At 40.7% G+C, this 26,451-nt stretch overlaps 2 protein-coding genes across 3 annotated transcripts; both read right to left on the bottom strand.

The window, feature by feature from the left end:
- Nucleotides 1–10,168: 10,168 nt before the first annotated feature.
- On the bottom strand, nucleotides 10,169–17,769 carry LOC104441080 (protein TRANSPORT INHIBITOR RESPONSE 1). The gene is made up of 4 exons (XM_010054083.3): nucleotides 16,671–17,769; nucleotides 13,986–14,478; nucleotides 11,918–12,688; nucleotides 10,169–10,469 (listed from the first exon to the last, which is right to left on the bottom strand). The coding sequence occupies exons 1-3, from the start codon at nucleotides 17,162–17,164 to the stop codon at nucleotides 11,933–11,935; spliced, it is 1,743 nt and encodes a 580-aa protein (XP_010052385.1). The 5' UTR covers nucleotides 17,165–17,769; the 3' UTR covers nucleotides 10,169–10,469; nucleotides 11,918–11,932.
- A 1,828-nt stretch (nucleotides 17,770–19,597) lies between these two features.
- LOC104441079 (protein TRANSPORT INHIBITOR RESPONSE 1) lies at nucleotides 19,598–26,251 on the bottom strand. 2 transcript variants are annotated; one of them, XM_018871873.2, is made up of 4 exons: nucleotides 25,260–26,251; nucleotides 22,580–23,072; nucleotides 20,915–21,685; nucleotides 19,598–20,609 (listed from the first exon to the last, which is right to left on the bottom strand). In XM_018871873.2, the coding sequence occupies exons 1-3, from the start codon at nucleotides 25,763–25,765 to the stop codon at nucleotides 20,930–20,932; spliced, it is 1,755 nt and encodes a 584-aa protein (XP_018727418.1). In that variant the 5' UTR covers nucleotides 25,766–26,251; the 3' UTR covers nucleotides 19,598–20,609; nucleotides 20,915–20,929. The 2 variants fall into 2 exon arrangements, with proteins under 2 accessions (XP_018727418.1, XP_010052384.1); XM_010054082.3 differs by having other exon boundaries at nucleotides 19,598–20,483.
- Nucleotides 26,252–26,451: the final 200 nt, after the last annotated feature.

Here is a 26,451-nt window from a genome sequence, read left to right as displayed (position 1 = left end):
GCCTGTGGCAACAAAAGTTTTGAGAAAAAGGAAACAAATACCGAAAGCACCAAGGCTGGATCCACAACCAAAGAACCCGAGGGATCCTTGACCAATAGAATTTGGTTCCTAAGATGTCGTCTACTGACTAAGTGATGAAAAAACTTCATATTCCGATCACCCTCTTTTAGCCATCTCACTCTGGATTTCTGTCTAAAGAGCGATTCATCGTGAAAACGCAAGTCAATGTAGATACGACGTTGGACCTTCTCCAAATCAACAAGAGTAACATCATCTACATTCTATTGAAGACTAAGCTGGGTGATACGTAACTCATTTCTTGCCTGATCAGTCCTCACTGAAATGTCTGTGAAGGCCTCTTTATTGAGGCGCTTGAGATAGCCTTTAAGATCCTTCAACTTGCACACTAGATGATACATGGGAACCCCGCCAATCGAATTCTCCCAAGCTTGTTGAACAATCGAACAAAAATCCGGATGCTTTTTCCAAAAATCAAAAAAATTGAAAGGCTTCCTTCTAAAAACTGGATTGAGAACTCGGACAACCATGGGAGAATGATCCGAGATTTCAGATCCAAAAAGGAAGCCTCAAAGAAAGAGAAAACATCATTCCATTTGGTGTTAACCAGCACTCTATCAATCTTTCTCATTTTCCTACCTTCACCAGAAGAAGTGGACCAGGTAAAACGATGTCCAACATACCTTAGGTCCTCGAGCTCTGCTTGGGTTAGGCACTGGCCGAACTCATCAAAGTAGGAAATCCAATTAGTAGAACCCCACTTTCGGCTCTATCGGACGGTTCTTTGATGGCATTGAAGTCACCTTCAACTACCCAGGCCGAGTCCCTCACCAAGGGGCTCATCTGAATAAGGTCCTCCCAAAGGGGCCGGCGATGAGCACAAGTGCTCACCATAAATAAATGAGATATAACAAGGCAGGCTAGATAAAAGAAACTTCAGGTTCCTATGTATAGCTTGCGAGTTAATAGCTGAAACTTCAAAGTTAATAAACTCTAGGTTCCAACCCAGAGTTTATGTGAGGTCAAATAAGAATATAGCTAATCCCTTGATAAAAGCTTTACCAAGAGACATGATAAATATAACCTTGCAAAAAATGGGGTTGAAAATCTTTAGTTAAAATAACCAGTTTTGGTAACTCGACCATTTTCTAAAATATCACTAGTTATAAGATTTAATTAGTAAAAACAAGTTACTGAAAGTGATTGTTTGATACTAACATTAGCCCTGACATGAGAAGTCAGTATTGCTTGTTACATTTTGTAGCTTGAATTAAATTCTTAATGAAGCATAGTACAAATTAGTAATGTGTTACTAGTAACAAAAACATGTTGTAGATAATTTACTTATGTGTGCATAGAAGTTGTGTTGCTTTTTACGAAAGTTAGAGTTACTTTCTAGAGAGCTCATGAAACACGTACAAGTACAATGCCATTATAGTACTGAGTAAATTAGAACTTTAAGAGATTAGTATATGTACAATATTATCCGATTCTATTATTTAAAATACAAGTTTAAAGCTAAGTTACTTGTCACTTTTATGAAGTTTTGAGGTGCTTACACTAAATAAATGTTTAACTTGAAAAATACCTTTATGTAGGTATATTAATCTCATGATAATTTTGACTGTATATTTTTAACGTTTTCCTTTGTATTTTTGTTTCACAAACAAAGTGAGCAATTGTTGGTAAAATAAACTAAGATGTGCCTTGTCTCACATCGAAAAAATGTGAATGTGCATGTGGATGAGATTTGACACTAATCAATAATCACTATTTTTTATTTATTTTTGAATAATTTGGATATATAATTATAAAACCATAACCATAGTGCCATTTTGAAACAATGCAACTGTTCACAAAAGAGTTATGGTTATTTTTTGTTTATTATTTATTTAATTGAATTTTTTATATGTCTTTTCAACGTAACATTTGAAAATGTACTTGTTCATTTTGCAATTTTTTTTCCGAAAGGTTGTCTCTATTTAAAAGGGATCATTCTTGATGAAGTATTTTTTAATTTTCTTTACAAAATTATAGCCATCATTTTCAATTGTTTCCCTTGAGAAATCTTGAATAAATATTAAAATTATTATCTAGCATTCTCAATCGAATTTTGTTGTATCATGGAGGAAATTTACCGGTGACTATTAGCAACATTATGAGGTAAATGATTCCTTAAAAAAGTTACATCACACCTCAAAATGTGATTCATTGTTCTACCAAATTCGAAGCTATTTTCCCTGAGTCAACAATTAATCACTTGCGTGCAACAAACCGAACATCTGGTTCACTCTTTCGCATGCCATGTTTTCCCACTCGCATTCCTATTTCTGCTTGTATGGTCTATAGTGCTCGATTCTAATAACATAATACTCAAGTTCAACTCTTATTTGAATACGAAGCTCAATGATCTCATCAAGCTATATTGAAAGCTAGACTCCATATGATCTCTGAGTTTGTATAGCTTACATAGCTTGACTTAGGTATGCTTGACACTCTCCACTTAATTTCTCAATCTTAATAATTAGGTGCAATTACCTTTTCTTGAGTTCTGCCTTATAAACCATGTCTACATCCAAGATTAAGAGGGACTGGTTTTTCATTTTATTGGAGTTCAATACATTAAGGTTTGAATCTGAAAACATAGGAGCCTTAAATCATAGACAAATGTACGAGATAAGGTCAGGTGCTCACTTTTATTCCCTCAGGTTAGATGGGGAAGAACATAAAAAGGATTGGACGGAAGAAAAAGGTGTTATTGGAGGGACTGGTTTCGTGGCTTCTTTGCTGATCAAGCTTTTGCTTGAGAAGGGCTATGCTGTGTATACCACTACTAGGGACCCAGGTTGATCTTTCTTTTTCTTCTTAAAAATCGATTATTTTCACCATCTGCTTGATCTGTTGGTACACGTAAATGCTTTGTTTTGACGGCATATCCCTTCATTCGTTAATGCCCCCAAGAAGAGAGAGAGGAAGAGAGAAGAAAAGGTCTTTGATGGTCCATCCCTTAAGGACACCAAATTAATTAGATGAAAAGGAAAAAAAGTAATTTTTTTCATTATCCTGCGGCCTTAAAGATAAGACATTTTTCCACTCCAAACATGTGAAACTCCTTACAAGGAGATACCTGAGCTCACCAATTTCGAATATTTAGTAGCTAATGGGAAGAGTTTTTAAGAAGAGTTGCTGAGAGTAGGTTGGGGAAAATTGATCCCTTCTCAGTCTTCCTGTGAAGTTTTAGTAGTGACAATGGCCAGTCAAGAAGGCCCCCAAGAAAGCTATACCCATTAAGAACAATGCTAACAGCAAAAGTAGGCATAAAAAGAGAGCAGCCCACCAATCCATACACTTGAATTGTAAGGGAAGCTTTTGAAGAACTGAAGAATAGGTTGCTCGTGGAAAAGGGAAGGAAACAAATTAAAGAGAATCTCACTCATTTAATGAAAAAGCAAAAAAAAAAAAAAAAAAAAGCTAGATAGGTGACAAATGACTTTATAAGAAAATAATAACACAAATGAAATTATTAGGTTCCACTGTCTTGTAATTTTGTCTTTCACATAATTTGATGACACATTCAATCGTGCTCATTATGGTTGAGCATTTTGACTTAATATATAGAAGAAGACATAAGGGTTGTACGCTTTATGTGACATAGAGCATGTCATTAAGTTAAGAACCGTTAGAGCAAGGTTCTTAAAGTACAAATTTGCTCTCTTATTGCTGAATGCTAATCTCTAATTTAGTTTTATTTTTACAATCTATTTTAAGGGGGAAAGTCCGCCATATTCCACTTCAGCTATCTCATTGATCACACAATGTCCTTAGTGCTTATACTTGTTATGCTTGTGGATAGACCCGATCAGTTACAAGTGTTTGTTGTGTCAAACATATAAGAATGGCCCCTCCCTCTAATTGGAGGCACATGGCCCTCAATCTTCTATTATCCACTATTTCACTCCATGTCTTTATCAAATACATGCATATTTTTCGTCAATCATAGCACCTATCTCTTGCACACGTTGTATTATTGGTGTCTTTTCAACTTTATTCTATTTTTCCTTTTTCTTTTCAAAGTAATAAATACAAGACACGTCTAATTAACAGACAATAATAAAGTCTAGCTTTCAATATAGTTTAATTAAATCATCGAGCTTTATATTCAAAAAAGAGGAAAACTTGAGTATTAGGTTATTTGAATCGAGCACTGTGAACCATAGAAATAGAAATAGGAATCGAGAAGGGAAAACAAGCTGATAATAGCATTCACCATTTTGGCTTGTTTTCCCCCACTCAATTTCTATTTTCGTTTGTATGGTCTATAATGCTCAGTTCGAAAAACCCAACACTCAAGAAGTTCATCTCTTTTTTTAATATGAAGCTAATAACATCAAACCATATTAAAAGATAGACTCCAATGTTATCTTGTTAATTAGACGTGTCTTGTAAACATTACTTTGAAAAGACAAAAGACAAAAGGAGAGAACTAGAGTTTAGAAGGCACCAATGATACAACATGTGCAAGAGACAGAAGCACCTATGGTTGGTGAAAAATATGCATTTACTTGAAAAAGACATGTAGTGAAATAGTGGAAAATAGAAGATTGAGGGCCATGTGCCTCCAACTATACAATGTCTTAATAGCAGGAGAGAGTGGGGGATTATTCTCGTTTGTTTGACGCAGCATACACTTGTAACTGATAGGGTTCATCCACAAGCACATGTGCAAGCACTAACGAGACGACTAAAGAAGATTATGGCTGGCTTTCCCACTTGGGAGATATTTTAAAAATAAAACTAAATTAAATATTAGCATCTGGCGATAAAAGAGCAGATCCGTACTTCAAGAACCTTGCCATAAGAGTTCTTAACTTTATGACATCTCTATGTCAAAAAGCTCAATCGTGATGAGACAATCGAATGTGTTATTTAATTATGTGAAAGACAAAATTACAAACTAGACTTAATAATTTCATTTGTGTCATTGTCTTTTTATAAAGTCATTTATCATCTCTCTAGCTTTTTTTTTCTTTCCTTTTTGCTTTTTAATTTAATGAGCGAGATTCTCTTAATGCTTTCCTGCCCTTTTCCTTGAGCAACCTAGTCTATACTTCATCAAAAGCTTCCCTTACAATTCAAGTGTTAGGGATTGGTGGGATGTTCTGTTTTTATGCCTAGTTTTGCCATTAGCATTGTTCTTAATGGGTATAGCTTTCTTGGGGCCTTTTTCGCCGGCCATTGTCACTACTAACACTTCACAAGGAAGGCATCTCCTTGTAAGGAGCTTCACATGTTTGGACTAGAAAAATGTTTATCTTCAAGGGTTAGGGCTTTAAGAGTTAGGAATCATGAAAAGATACTTTCCTCCTTTCACCTAATCGAATTGGTGTCCTTATTGAAGGGATGGACCATCAGGGACCTTTTCTTCTCTCTTCCTCTCTCTCTTCTAGGGGGCATTAATCAATGAAGGAATATGCCGTCAAAACAGACCATTTACGCGCACCACCAGACCAAGCAGATGATGAAAATAATTGATTTTTTGAGAAGAAAAAATCAAAGAGAGATCAACCTGGGTCCCTAACTGAGGTATACACAGCATATCCCTTCTCAAGCAAAAGCTTTGATCAGCAAAGAAGCCAGGAAAGCAGTCCCTCCAATAACACATTCTTCTTGTTCCCTGTGTGTGTGGACTTTCCGATGCCGTCGAAGGCAAAACAAACAGCAGCAGCAGAAGAAGACGAAAAATTTAATGGTGGGTATGTGCAAGAAATCTCGGGGTGGGGGTGGGTTTGGTTTTCAGAGATAGGTGTTATTGTTCCCCAACTAACCTGAGGGAAGAAAAGGTGAGCACGTGATCTTATCTTGTACAGTTACCTACAATTCAAGGCTCCTATGTTTTCAGATTCAAACCTTAATGTATTGAACTCCAATAAAATGAAAAGCCAGTCCCTCTTAATCTTAGATGTAGACATGGTTTACATCCAAGTGGCGTCACAATTTAATTTTTCATTAGACTGCAACGAGCTTATAAGACGGAACCCAAGAAAATGTATTTGCACCTAATTATTAAGGTTGGGAAATTAAGTGAATATTGTCAAGCATACCTTAGTCAAGCTACGTAAGCTATACGAACTCAGAGATCATATGGAGTCCAGCTTTCAATATAGTTTGATGAGATCATCGAGCTTTCGTATTCAAAAAAGAGATGAAGTCAAGTATTATGTTATTCGAATCGAGCACTATAGACCATACAAACAGAAACAGGAATGCAAGTGGGGGAAAACATGGCATGCGAAAGAGTGAACCAGAAGGGATCAATTTCCCCACACCTACTCTCAGCAAATTATCTTAAAATCCCTTCCCATTTCGTTCTCACTATTCGAAAATAGTGAACTCTATCTAAAGGCATCTCCTAGTAAGGAGCCTCACATGTATGGAGTGAAAAAAATGCGTTATCTCTAAGGCTTAAATGAACGTCCAGGGGACCTTTTCTTCTATCTCTCTCTGGACCTCCAAAGGAACCTTTTCTTCTCCTCACCCCACTCCCCAACTTTTCGAGGCATTGTACAATTGAAGACACATGACCCTCAACTTTCTAGGAGCACATGCATATGTTTTGCCAACAATAGTACTCCTGTCATTTGCCAATGTTGTGTCATTGGCGTGTTTGTACTTTAGATCTAGTTTTCTCTCTTTTCAAAGTCAAGTTTACCAGACACATTCAATTAACAAGACAATCGTTGAAGAAACTTATATTATATCTTCACCATCTGTTTAACAACCAATTCGAACAAGTGATTTGGATGATTACGTGGATGTATGCATATAATTTATCTTGCCCTGTGAAATTTGTCAATTGACTACTCCGGGTTCCTAAATCCAGAAAACGATATTAACACGAACTCTTGAATGTTTGAAAAGAAAAGACGTGCGGATAGGAGAATTTCGGACTCCCTTATCTTTATTTCATTGGTGCTATTCAATGGTCAATACGTCGATGGATAAAGAATAGACAGTAAACAAAACGAAGTTTTCTTCATCAAACACGTTGGTAAAGAATCTAACAATGCTCGTACGATATTCTGTGATTTCAAAGGCGCTGTTCCTTTTGTTTCTTGAACATTGGAACAGATGATATGGTTATGCATATTCTACGGTCCATGCTCCGGAGCTCCCATTTTTCGTCGTTCAGAATTTGCAACGAAGTGGCCATTGGTCCACAACAACCTCTAATAAAAACAAGGTTGATGGCTACAAAGACAAACCCTAGTTTTGAAGAGAAAGGTGCGTGCAACAGTTTTCTCCTTCATCTACTATGTACACCCACTTTTAAAGCAAATCGCATACTTGATGTTAACAGATATTGCTCGATAAAGACATTTTAAGATTGGTGGTCGATCATGTTAAGTTATATATCCACCAAAACAAAGGGGTTTTATGCACAGAAAAAAGGGATTCGCACCCATGATTCTTGGTTTGACGTACCAAAAGCTTGAATTAACATCACTTCAATTTAGTCGGCACTTCTTGACCCACCATCATTTGACTGAACTTGGTGAGGCTGTTCGCTGCACTTTGTTGCCTATTTTCAACCGCATCGCTCGTTTACTAGATCCATGAAATCGATCAATAAACTCGATCTTCTTTTTCTCTTTCCATCTTGTCGTAATTTCGGCGATGCTTTGGATCGCATGTTGCAGAGACAGGCATGGACCATTTCGATAGCATGAATCAAAAGAAAATGATGGAGTCAAATCTGTTGGGATCGAGCTTAGGGGCCTGCATGCACATGATAGTGTCAATGACTAACCCTAAAGTGGAATGAGACAGCTTACCAAAACCCTACGCTTAGATTTTCCTTTTTCTCGATAGTTAAACCTAGCTCAAGTTACAGGTAAAACCGTAACAAAAGCCACATTATGGTAAAGATTAATAATGAGATATTATACGGACCCATGAAAGCCAAACCAAAAAAAGAAAAGAAAGAAAAATGGACCGCTCACCAAATCTCCACTTTCTGCCGAGGCGTGCAAGGTCGTGACAAAAGGGAGAAAGAGATGATGTACGATTAATAGGACACTAACCTTGATTTGAAAGGTTATGATGATGCAAATATGATGCAAATAATACCAATGTCACGTCAACTATGAGTCCCAAAAACAGTTTTAGGTTTGGTACCTCGTACGGAGAATTGTAGCGGGACCATTGCGACAGGCATTAAGCATTCATTAGTTCCCAGTCCTTGAAAATTGACATATGGATAGTCATCAACAGGGACTTGGAGACAAATGAGACATATCGACAAAGCCTGCTCTCTAATTCAGCTAATTAAATTAACAAATAATTAAGTGTATTCAATTAATATGGTAGCAGGTAGGTCATGACCCAAAACAGTTCGTGAACGAGGCCGGATTAGGATAGACATGTTACTTACATTGAGATGAGTTGAGCACGAGGCACATTAACATTACGCATGCTTGAGCCCTAATTTAATTATCCATTTTTTTTATCGAGTTGATGTGGGTAGATACAAAGAGATTTAATTGTATGCACCTATCTCATGACCCAAAACTCTAACCTCTATGCTTCTTGTTGATTCAAAGCATGTCGAGCGCATGCTTTGAGCACGATTAATTTGGTCAAGTTGAAAACAAGCTAGGAACATGACGTCTCTTGAAACACAAAAGCTCTAAACACCTTAGCAAATCGATTAGGTGGATACATTAGGATGGGCTTAGGGCATGATTGTTCACCCATCAATTACAGTTAAATTCATAATTGATTGTACCATTTCAGTAAAGTGGATAAAGTATCCATCTTTTTTTTTCACGAATCTCATAAGTCGGTGTAAACCCGGATGAGTGGCTTGAAGATTAGATTGTTCGTACATGTCATAATCGAGAATTGGGTATGCGTCGTGTCGTATGTCTAATTCAAACTCACAAATTCATTTACTCAACACTAATCCAACCTCAGGTTCAAGGAATCTAGATATCCACATCATGAGTGAGAATTTGTTCTCTATAGTAATTTTGTCACGTGATGATAATATGTGGAATTTAGAAGCCAGCTTTTCATACATTCAAAGGTAGAAATTATTGAGATGCATATTATTAGGTACTGTCAAATTAAGATTTACTGGTATTCTGAAACTGCACTACCATCTGGGTCTTTGGAAATCGAAAACTGCATTCTTTTCAGTGCCTATCGACACTCAAGCTGGAATGACAGTATTCCCAGTCCCAATTATTGAGCTTGACATTGAATGCATTTCATGAAAATCGTCTCCTGCTTCTCGTATGGATCATATCAGAAAAACATATATGTATGCATCATCGTATGATTACCATTAATTTCCTTGCCATCCCATCTAGAGAGCATTTTTGGCTTCTTTTTTCCAGGTAAACTGCAAATATAGCACCTGAATCTCAATATACCTCTGTCGAATACTTAACTTCACAGAGTTATATCGGTTTAGTACCCCAAGCTAGTCTCCCTCCAGCCTTTGCCCTGTCAGCTAATCGGAGGAACCTTTTAACTCGACCATCTCGAGCTGAAGTCACAACAGCCAGTGGCTTACAGCCTGAATGTTGCTCTTTCGAATTCCTTTCTAGGGACCGTCCACAACTATCAAGTTCCAGAACAACTGAGATATCGCGTACTGTTAGTGACGAAACATGACAAATCTTGCCAAACACACTCACCAGAACATTAATTTTCAACTTAAGTCACACTGCAAGGGCATCAAGTAAGAGAGCTGAGGAGATCGGAAGTAAAAGAAATCTGAAACATCTGCCACCGGCATTTGACAACGAGGAAGGTAAGCGCCCTGGGTTGCAAATGAAAAAGGCATGGGCTCTTTCATGACTTTCAGACCACGTTCTGTAGGCTGAAATCTTGTGTACTCAGACAATTGCCAATGTTCCATTCAGATCTGTCATCAATATGCAGAGCAATACATCTCCCTAGAACCTTCAAGCATATATGACACTCGTTTTCAATTTGCTTTCATCGCAATCTTACCCTATTTGTTTGCCTTCAGAATTTTCTGATCCATACTAGGCAGGCAGCAGAAAGTGCAATCTCTCCACCCTTAAGCTCTCCTGTCCATCTCCATATAGCCGTACATAGTCTAATGATTTTAAGCTGCGACTTTTTTGGTAAGAGGAAGAAACAATTTCATTACTAAAGAGTAGAGTTTACATCAACAAGAGTTAAAAAACACTCAGAAGAAAATATGACAAAGGAAGGAAATTTCACGAGTCTACAAGAAGTTAAATTTCAAGGTGCCTTGCTACAACAAATTGAGCACCGCAGGTGGAGGCCTTGTAAAACAGTTGAGGTAACAGGAACATGAGTTCTGTTCCGCTCCCCGGGCTCCAGCATTAGCACAAGGGCTGACTTCGCAGAACACAGGCTGCCCTTGAAAGTTCCAGAATCCTGGCACCAGCTCCCTGCAATCAGATACACATATGAGTAGACATGATATTATGAGCGGAACGTATACTAAAAGTTTCAAGATATGACATTGCACCATGCTCAACTGGTCATTCAATTGACCTCAATAAAGAAAAGGAACATGATAGACCTACATATGCCCACAGTCAATTACACCTGTAAAAAACAATTCCCCAAGAGGGTCTGTCTACAGTTCATGTTGCACAGACACAGTATCCTTGCTAGTAATTTCCTCAATGTGTATTTATTTTTTTAACATGGATTTGTAACTTAAAGCTAGTAAGTTTATTATCAGAGATGGAAACTTTCCAAGCAAACCAGTTAGTAACTTCCTTGGTCACCAGGCCTAAATAGAATTCCTCCACAGCCAGTCAACATAAAGGCCTGCCAAGTGAATAGAATCTGGCTCAGGTGGCAAAGGGCGATCTAAAAGAGTCCAAACTCCCTAAGTTAATGGTCTCATTTTCTGTATCTTTAGAAAGAGGATAGACTATGGCAACATTAATTCCCCTATTCATGAAGTAGAACTTGCTGGGGGCCTTTAAATGAAGGCAAAGCAACAAGATGAAGATTAAAGCATGCCGTGGTGCCAGTTCCAGATCTGCTCCCACTCAGCTTTCTTGTAAAAGGGCTAAGATATGCAGTGAGCTTGCAAGCAGAGTGTTCTTCCATTTGATGATAGATCTAGGCTCTTAGATCAAGGCCCTCTCCTCTACGGTTTTCCACAGCAATGGCCAAAACGAGATCAAGAAGCTTACAATTGACTCAGTAATTACATAAGCTACTTAAGTGCACTAGTTTTGAATGTAATGGTGCCCAAAAAAGAAGAGAGAAGAAAACAGATCATATATTACAGCAAAACAAGCCAACAAACTATCCGGTTCTCCCCAGCTCTTAGGGACCAATAGGTTTTCTACTTCGAATGCCGATCAATTATTGTCCTATAATGAAATGGGAATCCTGACCATGAAGAGCACATTTTTACAATGAAAAAATAGTGCACTACATGGCAAGTTCTAAGGGTAATATTAAGACAGAAGGGCCCAGAACCATCTAGTAGAGGTTAAGTTCTAGTAGAATCTGCACGCGACTTTCCACATAACTGTGAGAAGGATATAAATTCAGGAGCCTAGATACTTCCTTTTGCTCAATAGATATAAGGTATCTGTTCAACGCAGATATATAGATATATTCTTTTTTGCTCATCAGAAATGCATGTGCATTCTTAAACTAAACCATGTCTAGAAAGTACATATATAGACAAAATTAGCATGACATCACTTACAATCTCTTCGAATGCACCACTTTTAATCATTTTTCTCCCAAACTGTGATGAAGAAAATTGCTTGTTTATGACTTTAACTACAAGGGCATTGTACTACTCCATGATCTTCTGCATTTGCACATGCACAGAGAGAGAGAGAGAGAGAGAGAGATTAATTACCTCTAATTATCAACTTCAAAGAGTATGGACAAAAGATGGAGCATCTGTCCTTGGTCCAGCAACAGTACGGTAAACATAAACCTTATAAGACTGGCCATCATCGATCTCCTCATCCTTCATTACCTCAACATTCAACCGTGGCCTTTGCGTAGCCAATGTCTTACAACCATGTAGCGTCACTTTGCAAGCAGACATCCACAAAGATCTCATTGACTCATATTTCTCCAAGCCCGAAAGAAGAGCTTCATTACCAAATGGACAATCCCTTATTTCAAGTTTCCTCAACTTTGGGCAACCAACCAGTATACTCTTCATCCCGAGATCGCTGCCGCCAGCAAAAGCCACAGAAAGTGTTTCCAAGTTCTTAGCATATCTTCCAATATACTCGAACGTTAAGTCAGTCAAAAGACCAGAAACGCCAAGCCTTCGGAGATTTGTGCAAGTCTTCACAACTGCACCAAAACCCTCATCCATAGGTTCATTTGTTAGGTAATCAGGTTGCCCCGGCTTCATTATGCAAAGACGAAAGTGGGTAAAACCAGGGCAGTTCTGCACAATTCTGGCTACAGCAGCATTTGTCATCTGACGGCAAAAGTAGAGGACATAGTGGAGCTTGCGGCAGCCGAGCGACACAGCAAGAAACCCCGATTCAGTCACACCACGATTAATGTCCTGGTCATAAGGATCAGCTGGGAAGACTCGAAGCTCCTCTAAAAGGGGACAACTCGAGGCAACAGCCTCAAGTCCTACATCTTCAACAGTGTCAAGTACCTGCAATGGGAACTTGAATCAGATATGAACTTCCCTTGTAACCACTTTGCAAGCAGTACAACTTTTAAGATTTTCTCCAGTCACTTATTATGAACAGACTCCTGTCATAATCTAAAATGCAATGCTAAAGATCTGTGAAACTACTGGTGCATTTTCTATGTTTGCCAATAAGGTCTATTTGCTAGCAGTAACACCAACAAATAACTAAGAAAAAGAAGTGTAATTGTAGCTGAAAATAAAAGATAACATATATGGGCTTGTCCTCAGTCACCTTACTGGAACCAAAAGCAAAAATATGGATCTCTAAGTAGAACAGGTCATAACTAGTTAACACAAACATGGCCCCTCCCTCAGAGCTTGTCCTCAGTCACCTTACTGGAACTAAAAGCAAAAATATGGATCTCTAAGTAGAGAAGGCCATAACTAGTTAACACAAACATGGCCCCTCCCTCCATCCCTCAATAAAAGATAGCATATATACCTGTAGAAAGCTTGTCCTCGGTCACCTTACTTGAACTAAAAAAATATGTACGGATATTTAAGTAGAGAAGGCCATAACTAGTTAACACAAACATGACCCCTCCCTCCCTCGAGAGCTTATCCTCGGTCACCTTACTTGAACTTAAAAAATGTATGGATCTCTGAGTAGAGAAGACCATAACCAGTTAACACAAACAGTCCTCCGTCACCTTACTTGAACTAAAAGCAAAGATATATTTCTTTAAGTAGAGAAGGTCATAACTAGTTAACACAAACATGACCCCTCCCTCCCTCAAGAGCTTGTCCTTGGCACCCTATTTGAACTAAAAGCAAAAATATGAATCTCTAAGTTAGAGAAGGCCATAACTAGTTAACACAAACTGGACCCCGCCCTCCCTCTCCCTCCCTCTCCTAGGAAAGAGGGTAGATATAAGTGGTGCTATTGTTGAGAATGGATCCAAGTCGAAGCTGATCTCATGCAGGTTTACATAATATTGAGAAGGATTACACATAGAGAATGAGGAACCATTTCTCCTTTTTTGGCTTGCATGAACTCAGATTGGTTAATGAACAGAACCTCTAAATTGTCTACAACAGAAACCAGTGAATGTCTGCAATGATCTTAGTACTACAAGCACAAACATTGCGAAGTGTGGTGTAAATAGACTGTTGAGTCTAGTACACAGTACCCACTTACTTCACATGAACACTAAAGACTCATAGCAGAGATCTTCTCCACTGAAGACTAATTTTTCCAAACAAAATGCGAAGCTTATCTCTCAAGATTCAAGCATAAAATTGAAGGTGAAAAGCATACCCAGAGACGCTGAAGACGTGGACAGTGGGCAACAAGCTTGGCAAGCTCTTCACTTTGCAAAGCAGCATAACTTAAATTCAGAAAAGTCAAATTTGTACAGGCTGGGTAAAGAACAGGTAGATATAGTGTCGTAGCTTCCCACAAGCCGGAGAGTGCATGCAGATACTTGCAACCAATGAAAGCTCTTTCAAGCTCCTCGTTCTGGTGAGCAGTAAGCTCTTGTAAAAACGAACCAGTACCAAGCTCGGTCAACTGAGGAGCACGGACAAGCAGCCTCTGTAATTGTTCTAGCGTAATACTTTTATTAACCTTCAAAATCTTCAGTGACTTGCACTGACTTACAAGCCTCTCAAGAGCGTCAAAATTCACATCACTACTTAGACTTGCAAAGTTCAGCACCTCCATAGATGTGAAGTTTTCAGGGAAGCAACTCAACCAGTTGCCACTGATATCATCAATCCCATTCTCTTGTATATCCAGCTCAGTCAAATGTCTGTTCAGCAAAAACAACTTGAAAATGAGAGTGTATTACATACCACCCATCAAGAACTTAATGATGGATTGAATTCAGAATTTAGAATAATCAATTATCTAGAATCATGGTTTACAGTAATTGTTTCGTTTTAGCAAGTAATGATCACTAAGTAAACACAGACCACAGAATGTAAAACGAACAATATGCCCTTGCACCAGAAGCAAAGGACCATTTGATTGACATAAAGAGGTACATTTAGTTATTAGGAACTTCAGTATTTGGAAACAGAACGTTGAATTATTTCACATCTTAAACTATTGAAGGACTTCTAGTAAAGAGATGATTACTGCATTACGAGTCCGATATTTGAACATATTGATGCTGAATCTAATATCTTAATGGAGAGAGAGAAGTAACACCTTCCTGGAAACTAAATGACCAGTTACTTGGCAAAAAAATATATGAGCATGAAGTGCGTTCTTTTTGCTTGAATATAAGAGTCATATGCTAATACAGTCAAAGGCTGGCATTACTCCATGTAACCATTGATCAGACAGCATTGTGCCAGTCAAGAGTGTCCTGGGGAGAGCCACTCATGAACTGAGCCTGAGTCTCCCCCCATGTTTCTTCCTCCTCCTAGTGACTCACTTTTTTAAGTTATACGACATGGAAAGATGTAGACTAGCTGATTTTTCTATCTTTTATAACAGCTAAAAAAATTACATTGAGGTGCACCAATGGTAAGTCAACCTTTACACAAATACTTTTTTAAGTTATACAACATGGAAAGATATAGACTGGCTGATTTTTCTATCTTTTATAACAGCTAAAATAATTACATTGAGGTGCAACAATGGTAAGTCAACCCTTACGCAAATACTTTTTTAAGTTATACAACATGGAAAGACGTAGACTGGCTGATTTTCTATCTTTTATAACAGCTAAAAAAATTACATTGGGGTGCATCAATAGTAAGTCAACCCTTACACAAATACAATTCTAAGAAGAAGTATCTAGAACATATCAAGTATCTAGCCCTTCCTATCTCGTGTTTGAAGGAAGAAAAAGATGAAACCTTTATTGCAAAATCAGTCTCTGCTCTCTACAAATTAAAACTCTTCTACTCCTCCCCAGCACCCTAGCCAAAGAGTTGCAGGAGAAAGAGATCATTCATAGGCTTCAAAATTCGCAGTGCCATCTAGTGCCATCTAAAAGCCAAGTTCTGCCGATTCCAGTCAAAATGCGAAACCTTTTCTTCACTTACATTTAGCGTTAGCCCCTGTACCACAAAGAACCCCTTACTCCAGACCTTCTTAGAAAAGATCAATTGCTCACCCACCATGTCCTTGCAACATGTGAGCTGGTGCCACTGCACCAAATCCTACTCTGAATACAGAATCACAGTCCGTTCAACTCGAATCCTCCATGATGTCGCAAATATAGAACAAACCCTAGTCTTCTGCTAAAACAGAGTTTCTACTGGTGCCAAATATGGACAAAATACTCTCAAAAGTCTCCCGAAGATCTCTGACACAGGTATTAAGTATCTTAGTCGTTTCTATTTACAGGCACTTTGCAAAAGACGATCAAACCCTAGTCTTCTGCTAAAACAGAGTTTCTACTGGTGCCAAATATGGACAAAATACTCTCAAAAGTCTCCCGAAGATCTATGACACAGGTATTAAGTATCTTAGTCGTTTCTATTTACAGGCACTTTGCAAAAGACGATGGCGGCGGCGGAAAATTCTCTCCAATAATTCACCTCGCACAGCTAACATATCATACCTTTTGCCCCCAAAAATAGACATCTAGATGACTCTGCGTGCGATGACCTCAATTAATAGAGGCCACCCATTAAATGCTCAATTAACAGGTCAAACGTCACATCAAGAAAGGAACACCAAAAAGATGAGGAAAAGAAAGGGCCAAAAAAGAAAAGCAGGGAGCACTTCCCTCCCAACTTTCCCAAAATTCAACAAAGGAACGCAAACCCCCCATTCCTCCTCCCAATCCCTCACCAATAAACAACAACATGATCAGACTAATCCCCTCATTCTGCACATGTTCATTTGCAAATTAAGAAGAATCGGCTCTAAAATTACTATGAATGGCAATCTTTCCCCGTCGCTAAAGCAAAGCTACAATGTTTAACTGGACTGAGAACTGGGAAACCAAATTAAGCGTGCACGACGGATACGGTAAATTCGCACCTGCAGTCGGTTGCGATTGCCTCGAGACCATCGGTGCTGAACCCATCGCAGCTCAGGAGCGAGAGCACCCTGAAATTATGGAACTTGCGAGCCAAGAACTTCAAGCTCTCGTCCGTCACGGTCATCCGCTTGAGCCTCAGCTCCTCGAGCTGCGGGTACTGATCCGCGAAGACCGCGAGCCACCCGTGCACGTCAGCACCCCAGTTGGGCGGCACCAGGTTGAAGTCCGAGAACCGGGGCTTCCCCTTGAGCATGACGCTGCGGATGTTGGGGAACCGGCGGGCCACGATCTGCGGCGACACCGCGTAGCAGTTGCCGATGAAGACGTGCCGCCGCGTCCACCGCTCCGCGTTGTACCACGCCTTGGAGACGAGGGAGACGGCGTTCCGGTCCCGGTGCGAGTCTATGAGGGACAGAATCCGCTCCAGCACGTCGTTCGGGAACTGTATCACCCGGGTCGACTCCGCCGAGTCGCGCGATTTGCTCGGATCCATGACCGACCCACCTCCCGGGGAATCACCAAGACCCCGCCAAGCTCATGACTTTGCGCTCCGGATCGGTCCCGGACGGCGGACGGCGGTCGGCTCCGGGCTCAATGCGGCCGGTCACGGCGGCCTCGGCTGCAGAACCCTGGCCGCTCCGGCGGCGGAGGCGGGGGACGTGGGGAGGGAGATAGAGGGCGACCCAGAAGAGGATTCGAAGATGGGTAGTCAAAGATTCGACCGGGGATTGGGAATTGAGAGCAAAGATTCAGATTTGATACATGGGTCCGGGAGATTGAGATTGGGAGTGAGTGATGCCGAATGAACTGGAGGTTGGGGGGAAAAGGGGGGGAAGGAGAGGAGGAGAGAGAAACGGAAGGACGGAGGCGAAATGGGTAATATAGAGAGAGAACGAGGAGGAGATGGATGGAGAGAGAGAGAGAGGGAGAGAGGAGTCGATGTCAAGATGACAATAATGAAGGAGATTATTGTGATCTCTGTTTAACTCCACCCAAAGGGCGAAGCTGACACACTTCAGAAATGGCAATTTGGGCAGGGACACAGTAGAGAGAGAAAGTGAAGAGAGAGAAAGAATGTAGAGAGAGAGAGTGTGTAGAGAGAGAGAAGGGGGGGGAGGAATCGTCAGGGTCGTAGCCCACCATACCTAATCTTGGGCTTCATGTGCGTCCGGGGGGCGGCCTACGGGACGGCGCCACGTGGAAGGCCCTTGTCGGGGGACTGGGACAGGAGCCTCATTATCTCCGAAAATCCTTTTTTCTTGCTGGACAGAAAGCTGGGATTGACTTTGGTGTGACCGTTGCAAAAGATGCAAATTTTTCTGAGTTTCGAGCATAATTTGTGAAGAGAGCGAATTTGGGAAACCAAATTAACACCCTTCTTGCCCTTTTTATCAATGCAGTCTCGTTGACGAGTGTCTTGATGGTAGTTGTCGATCATACTTCGAAAAAGATTTGATTTTTGGATTATCAATGGAAGAAATATCACGACATTCCGTTATTTGGATATTTAAGAAGCACTCATCAAACAATAATTTAGGTGGCATGGCACTCCATCGATCTTTGCTAAGAAAACTCCCACGACCCACCCATGCTTTTCAAGAAATGTCCGAGCATCATATAAGAGAGATAAGTTCACATGACGTTTTAATGACTTTTTGAAACAAGGCGCTTGTTTAGGAATAAGGAAAAAGAAGATGTTCATTTTCTTCAAATGATTACGAAAAGTTACATGTGAATGCATGTGCCGATATTTATGGGTGGTCTGTAGCGAAGGTTTCAAATATTCTAAAATTGAACTAAAAAGGGGAAAATTCGATTTATAGCCATTTGCGTGGACACGCTACAAGAGGTAATGGAATTAGCCCAACTGATTTGATTTTTTATTTTTCTCCCCAAAAAAATGTGTGTTCTGATAATTGCATCGCCTGTGCATGTTGAAAGACAGGGATGGCGTTGGTGGGTAAGTACATTCAATGGGGGGCCCCACTCACATTCTCAAAGTTTGCTTTTACATATATGTATTACTTTTCTTATTTCGTATATTAATATGAATCATTGATTTTGCAGCTTTGATCCCACTAAATTTTTGTTAGCATCGCCTGTCCCTTCATATGAAAGAAAGGGATATTTGAGGAAACCCTAATTGTAAATTTGTACAAATGGTCAATATGTTCAATAATTCACATTTTCTTTTTTTAGAGAGATCACATCGCTTGAACCCAATGAAATACAAAGGAAATTAAAAAAAAAAAAAAAAAAAAAAAAAAAAGCTATTACTAGAGCATTTATCATATCCAACATAAAGTCAAAAGATTCATTTTCATTTTTGGTAGTTTATAGAATTTCAAGTGGTTCCAACTTGTATGGACCAACAATCTTCCATCATGTATTGAGCGCATTCAAATTAATCTCAATCTATTTCGCATGTTTGTCTATGCACGAAAGCTTATGAATTTTCAAAAATGTGTTAAAAAAACAATTGTTATAAGCTTATATACATTAATGAAGCATGCGTACATCTCAAGCAATTGTGCATGATCTGATGAAAGGATGTTAACTAGATTTACATATACTAAATATAACATGCAGATTATCATTTCGATGATTGTAGTAGTAATTTGTTGCGAATTTCTTTGAGGAAAATGCAATGTGACTCCCATCCTATCATGTCAAGGTGCTTCATGAAGAATGTTCTTCAGCATTCATTCTCGTTCCACTTGGGAAGTCAACCGAATGTATGAACTCATCATCTGGACATACTTTGAAATTTCAAGTATTGCAGTCCCTTCTTTTTGACCTAAGTGGTAGTGACTTCTTTTAGAATCCATTTTAGCGTAAGCTAACTGGATAGTTTTACATGCTTCCTTGAACGACAATACCAAAACGACCCAAGAAATGCATAAGGCAGCCAATAACTGCAGGCTGCTATATGAAAATTGAAAACTTTTATTCTTTTTTAGTAAAAAAATCAAACTTGACACATGAATGATTGCGTAATCACTTGTGGTTGCTTCCGGCTGCAAATGTCATCATACAATTCAGTTGACAACTTAGCCAAAAAAAGAACAGTCGACAGTCTCGATCTCAATACAGAGACATTATCTGAATCACCAAAACCTCCAAATCGTGGAAATGTCTATGTCGTCCGCATAAATGGAAAAGGTCTCACACAGATGTAGAATCCAGCGATTTGAATAGATAATTGAGAAGAAACATATTAGACGCCACCACCAGCGCCTCGGAACCCGACCCTTGTTCTTTCATATTCCATTACAACTGCACCAGCAGCTATCTTCACTCAAGTATAAGTATAACTTCGCGATCATACATTGCAAGCGAGAGATCCATAAAGGATTCCTTGCAATTGCTGTGGATGGAAGTCACCAGGGAAAGATGAGTCAAAACATCAGGAAAATCATCATCTTTTCTCCCAGCTGTTGATGATGTCTTGCAATTGATGAAGAATGTTGCAGAGATTGATGCGCTTGCAAGGGGAAAATTTCATGGGTTCAAGTCCCCGAGCTGTCGGCCGATGCTTCGAGACATTTGGCAGATCTCTGGTGTTTCTTTTGAACTCCATCTCACCGACTGCATCATACGCTTTCCAGCACCTTCAAGCAAATGGAGGCAGACACTACACGTTGTTTTTCCCACCAGATTATCCATTTTGTGTGCCTTCACAATCTGGAATTAGCTGAACCGCAGAAACATAGGTAACAGAATGTTCGAGCTTTCTGTGAATTCCACACCCTCAGACTCTCTGCACCGGTGCTCCCCACTTCAATCAGACAAATTCACATAGCAACAAATGCCTGTAGAGATAAAGGCAGCACAAAGATCAAGTTCTTTTGAGATATTTGTTCACTTGAACTCATGGGTCACCAGCACTCTCCACTTCAGTCAGACATATGCAGATGGCACACATTCTGTACATGTCTCTGAAAATAATGAAAGCATATCATAACGACAAATGCGCAACACAAAGCATGAATGCACATAGCTATCAAGCAAAGTAAATCTCCAGCAGTACATGCACCATTGATCTGACTTCTGCTAGAAGTTGCTTGAGGCCAGAAAACAGAGAAGGACATAAGAGCATACAGTTTGTATGCAAAGGAAGATGCATGAACACTGCAGTTGCAGTGAATCAAGCTGAGCATGTTTGAGCAGAATTAAGCACGACGCCTACTTCAAATCATTCTGATAGAGAAAAATGCTAGCATTTTTATACCAAAAAGAGTACCTTGAAATAATCACTTCAGAGAGTAAGAACAAAAGGTGGGGCATCTCTCCTTGGTCCAGCAACAGTGCGGTAAACATAAACTTTATATGCCTGACCATCACTGCTCTCCTCATCCTTCATTACTTCAACATTCAATCTAGGCCTCTCCCTAGCCAATACCGCACACCCATTCATTGTCACTTTGCAGGCCGACATCCACAACGACCTCATAGACTCATACTTCTCCAATCCCGAGAGAAGAGCTGCATTACCAAATGGACAATCCCTGATTTCAAGTTTTCTCAACTTTGGACAACCCCTCAGCACACACTGCATCCCCCGGTCACTGCTTCCAGCAAAAGCTACAGAAAGCGTTTCCAGATTTTTAGCATATGTCCCAATATACTCAAATGTCTGGTCAGTTAGGAGACCTGAAACAGCAAGCCTCTGGAGTTTCGTACACCTCTTCACAACTGCACCAAAAGCCTCGTCCATAGGTTCATTTGTCAGATAATCAGGTTGCCCTGGGTTCATTATGCAAAGACGGAAGTGTGTAAAATCAGGGCAGTTCTGCACAATTGTGGCTACAGCTGCATTTGTCATCTGACGGCAGAAGTAGAGTACATAGTGAAGTCTCCGGCAGCCATATGAAATGGCAAGAAACCCTGATTCGGAAACACCATGATTAACTTCCTCGTCAAAAGGGTTGGCCGGGAAGACCCGAAGCTCCTCTAGGAGTGGACAACTCCGCGCAACAGCTCCCAGCCCTTCGTCTCCCACAGTGTCAAGTACCTGCAGTGGGCCACTTGATTAGTGCACAAGTTCCTGAGATACTAATCCATGAAGACTAGAGCTCAGAAGGTTCTCCCCTGGCTACTGAAGATATAGCTCAAATTATTATTGAAAAATTAACCTCACAACTTTGTGATGCTACAGATGCATTCATACATTTGCCAATAAGTTGTATTTAGCTTTAGGAAAAGCACCTGCAGTTCGCTGACAAAATGCAGAACCATTCTAGCTGAAAATTAATGAGAATACAATAAACCCAAAAGAAGTCGTAATTTTGTCTTCTCACTCAAGCAACAAGCAAAACATGATATCATGCAAATAGAATCAAAGTGAATGCTTGATCATAAAGACGATCTTTCCCTTCATTTGGAGTTTTGTCAATCAAAGTTGAAGCAAACACGCTTCATTCCATGCAGTTGAAGTTAGGACAAAATACATCGCAGTCAATATGATAGAATCAAAGTTGAAGAAAAAGCACTTCATTCCATGCAATTGAAATTAAGAAGAAATCCACTTTAGTTGCTATACACTGACTTTAACTGCCTTTCACATAACAAATTTATATAAGAGAGAGAATGATCAGAACTATAAATTGGGGACGTTTCTGCTTCTGGCTAAAGAACAGACCAACCAAAGACTGATGAAATGAGCGTGAGTTTATTAAACAGTGTTGGCTCTGCCACCAACACCATTGCGCACCTCTTTTTCCGATAGAGAGCTCTTTCTCTCCACACTAAGACAGGCTTGCAAATGAGTGAAAGCCTTTAGTAAGGAAGTCTATATCAGAGATCAGCTTTTCCTCAAAGAAAAGCAGAACAGAAGAGAATGTATTTTTACTCTAGCACAAACTGTAGAGATTATTTTCAAAGATGTAAATGAAAGTGGAAACCATACCCAGAGGCGCTGAAGACATGGACAGTGAACAACAAGCTTGGCAAGTTCTTCATTTTGCAAAGCAGCATCATTTAAATTCAGGAAAGTCAAATTTGCACAGGCCGGGTATAGAACTGGGAGATATGGTGCCATAGCTTCATATAGTCCAGAGAGCGTGTGTAGAGTCTTGCAGCCACCAAAAGCTCGTTCAAGCTCTGAGTACTGGTGAGCATTAAGCTCTTGCAAAAACGAGCCAGTACCGAGCTCAGTTAACCGAGGAGCACGGACAAGCAGCCTCTGTAACTGATCTAGTGAAATAGTTCTATTAACCTTAAGGACCTTCAGTGAATTGCACCGACTTACAAGCCGCTCAAGAGCATCAAAATCAACATCGCTATTTAGACTTGCGAAGTTCAGCACTTCCAAAGATGTGAAGTTCTCAGGGAAGCAACTCAACCAGTCACCACTAATATCATCAATGCCATTCTCTTGTATATCCAGCTCAGTCAAATTCCTGCTTACCAAAAGTAAAATGCAAAATCAGAAGAAATGGGATGAAGACATATCAAATATTCCACTCAAAATTTAACTATGGGATTCCAATCAATTTTAAGAACAATTGGCTCTACACAGAAATGTCAAATACAGTACTGGCTTCCCTTGAGCAACCGTGGACCATTAACTGAGTTACCATAGAGCTTACTAAATATAGACTACTAAAAAATCATACTGAGTCACGGATTGCACAAAAAACAGATTCAACCACTCAGAGTTTGATAAAAGGAGCACGCCTTAATGCGTACTATGTAATAATTTTTTGCACAAGGACCTTTACTTAAAAGATCATATCCCCCATATACATGTTGATGTTGAAAACCAATGGCAGTAAGACAGCAACTTTACATGTCTTGGAACCATTGACCATTTCCAAAGGAGGTGAGTTCATGTAGATGCAGCTTATGCTTTTGCTTTCAGTCATAGTCGTCTTTTACAATCAAATGACCACGCACAAATCTCCCATAATTAGTGTACCCATCAACCACCCAGTATCGCACAAGTTAAACTTGAGAAGAGCTACTCGCGCTTGATTTGCTACTTTATTTCTTACTCTTTCGAATAACAAAGCGCAAATCATCAAGATTCACAACAAGATCAAACAGTTTCCACTTAAGTGAATCAGTTTAATCTTTTTACTATTGCAATTTATTTAGGACCTCTTTCGGGTCAACAATTTGTTTAATTGTTATTACCACATCATAGGTCTATCCAGTCTTTAAAGGGTTCAAGAAGGAACCAAAACTTATTGTCCTTGATCTTTATGATGGTTAAGTATTCACACACTAAACACCTGTATCTTGTATATTTCTAATGTATTGAGAGAGCTTCTCTCAGTTATTTTCTTAATTGTCCAGAAGAATTTAATAGGTTTATCAGGACTTCCTACAAATTAATCCTGTCATAAAGGGGGTAATGAAGGCATCTAGGGGTAAAGGACAATCGCATGGTGAGATAGAAAGCAAAATCCTTCCAAATTCATGGAATTACTTTTCCCTTCTAAAAATGTGAATTCTCAAGAATTACAATATGCTCTAGCAGTCGTATGGATTTCCCCAAAAGTCACACAATAGGCCTTAATCCCAATTCACAAGAGTTGAGATCCAACCCAATCACACCCTTCTGATGCATTACCAGTCACCACTGTGCCAATACCAATCACAAATGAAGACCTAATCAGCTTGATTCATCCTTTAAGTTTGGGAAATAGAAGAAATGGGGAGAATGAAAATCTAAGTGAAAAATTTTGAAATTTTGACATGAAAATTCTTGTGAGGAGGGAGAAGGGGGGAATTTATAACATGGGCATTCTCTTTCCATTTTTCTCCCTCATAATGCTCCCAAACAGAGCATTTGTTCTTGACATGAAGATCAACCTCTAACTCCGCTTAAACAGAAATATTTCATGTATACCTTCCCAGGGAAATAAAGATCTGGTTAAAGTTTGATCTATAAGAGACCACGGTGCAAAGATCTCTAATATAATTGGTCTTGCGTGACCAATAGCAAAAGTTTTTCCCCATAAACCACATCTCCTAAAGATGACCTCAGTTAATAGGCCACCCATTAAATGCCAAACTGACAGGTCAAACGTCACCTCAGTTTAGGAAATGGGAAAAAAGAATAAAAAAAAAAAAAAAAGCAGAAGCACTTAAGGTGAACTTTCCCAAATTCAATTGCCAAAAAAAGAAGTGCAAACCGCCCTCCCCAGATCCCATCCAGGCAAACAGCACAATGAATCAATCTTCTGATTCAACTAACATATTCAACCCAATGGAAAACAAGAAGAGAAGAATGGCTGCCCTACACTTGCTGTCCCGAAACTTTCAAATTCACTTTGTTCCCTCGACAAGTGGTGTCTTAATTGGATTTCACGAACCAAAGGTGGATATACCTATCACTAGGTCCAGTCCACAGCAAGATATTCATTCAAGCCCGGACAAGGATTTCCTCAGGACAAAATCCAATCGCATTAGGCCGAGTCAGGATCAAATCCGACATGAGGCAGTGCAACTATCTATTGCAGTTCGCGATCGCTCTACCTCTTATCAACTACAAATCTAGCTAATTTGAACAGAATACAATCCAAACTATACTGAAGACCGAACAATTCGAGCGAAATAGATACGATAAGCGATGACCCCACCTGCAGCGAGTCGCAATGGCCGCAAGACCATCGGTACTGAACCCATCACAGCTCATGAGCGAGAGAGCCCTGAAGTTTGGAAATTTCAGGGCCAGAAACTTCAAGCTCTCGTCCGTCACGGTCATCCTCTTGAGCCGCAGCTCCTCGAGGAAGGGGTACCGCTCCGCGAAGACCGTGAGCCACGACCGGATGTCGGCCCCCCAGTTCTGCGGCACCAGGTTGAAGTCCGAGAACCTGGGCTTCCCCTTGAGCGTGACGCTGCGGATCTTCGGGAACCGGCCGGCGACGATCTCGGGCGTCACCGAGTAGCAGTTCCCGATGAAGACCCGCGTCCGGGACCACCGCTCGGCGTGGTACCAGGCCTTGGACACGAGGGACGCGGCGCTCCGGTCCTTGTGCGAGGCTAGCAGCGCCAGCACCCGCTCCAGCACCTCGTCCGGGAACTCCGCCGCCGCCGCCGACGCCGTCGACGAGGACGACTCCCGCGGCTTCTTCGTCGGATCCATGCGGGCAGCGCAACCGGGGAGGAGCGGCCCACGTCAGCCGCAGAGCATCACCGGCCGATCAAAAAGACTCGGCCTTTGCCTTTGCCTTTGCCTTTGCCCGGCCGCCGGCGAGGGGGCGAGGGCGAGATCTGGGAGGCGGAAGGCGAAAAAAGGGAGCCGACCCAGTTCGAGAAAGGCGAAAAGCTGGCTGCCCACCTCCCCGTCTCGCTCGCGCGGGGTTCAAAGGAGCGAGCTTTGGAGCGCACGGAGGGCCAAAAGGGGGAGGGAGAGGGAGCAATGCGTCTTATAGAGAGAGAAAGAGAACCCCACGATAATGAATGGCTGAATGATGTGGAGCGAGGAAGGAGAAGATGTGAGAGAGAGGAATAAAGAAAAACAGTGGGGATCTATAATTGCGGGATCCCCTGTTGAGCTCCGCGCAATGCTGTAGCTGACGCAGGAAGATTGGCAAATTGCACAGGCGCAGAAGAGAGAGAAGGGAGGAGAGAGAGAGGATGGGGGGGAAGAAGAGGAGGGGAGGGATCGCGTGCCCACCATACCTAACCTTCCCCCCATGTGCGCCCGGAGGCCCAGCCAATCGCGTTCCGCCACGTGGGATGCTGATCCTCTTACACCGCCCGAGGAGCGCATCCGAGCCGTGCGGTACAGGCTGTGCCCGATGACGTGGCGCGCGGCGGACCGTCCGA

This window comes from Eucalyptus grandis, chromosome 4 (assembly GCF_016545825.1).
Source record: "Eucalyptus grandis isolate ANBG69807.140 chromosome 4, ASM1654582v1, whole genome shotgun sequence".
Classification (NCBI taxonomy): domain Eukaryota; kingdom Viridiplantae; phylum Streptophyta; class Magnoliopsida; order Myrtales; family Myrtaceae; genus Eucalyptus; species Eucalyptus grandis.
This window is presented reverse-complemented; position numbering and strand designations above follow the sequence as displayed.

Excerpts from the sequence above, each read along its gene's own strand:
- LOC104441080 (XM_010054083.3), bottom strand. The coding sequence starts at position 17,164 with ATGGATCCGAGCAAATCGCGCGACTCGGCGGAGTCGACCCGGGTGATA. Across the intron at positions 14,479-16,670 it reads GCAATCGCAACCGACTGCAG|ACATTTGACTGAGCTGGATA; the intron begins GTGCGAATTTAC and ends TTTGCTGAACAG. Across the intron at positions 12,689-13,985 it reads CACGTCTTCAGCGTCTCTGG|GTACTTGACACTGTTGAAGA; the intron begins GTATGCTTTTCA and ends TTCCCATTGCAG.
- LOC104441079 (XM_018871873.2), bottom strand. The coding sequence starts at position 25,765 with ATGGATCCGACGAAGAAGCCGCGGGAGTCGTCCTCGTCGACGGCGTCG. Across the intron at positions 23,073-25,259 it reads GCCATTGCGACTCGCTGCAG|GAATTTGACTGAGCTGGATA; the intron begins GTGGGGTCATCG and ends TTTGGTAAGCAG. Across the intron at positions 21,686-22,579 it reads CATGTCTTCAGCGCCTCTGG|GTACTTGACACTGTGGGAGA; the intron begins GTATGGTTTCCA and ends GGCCCACTGCAG.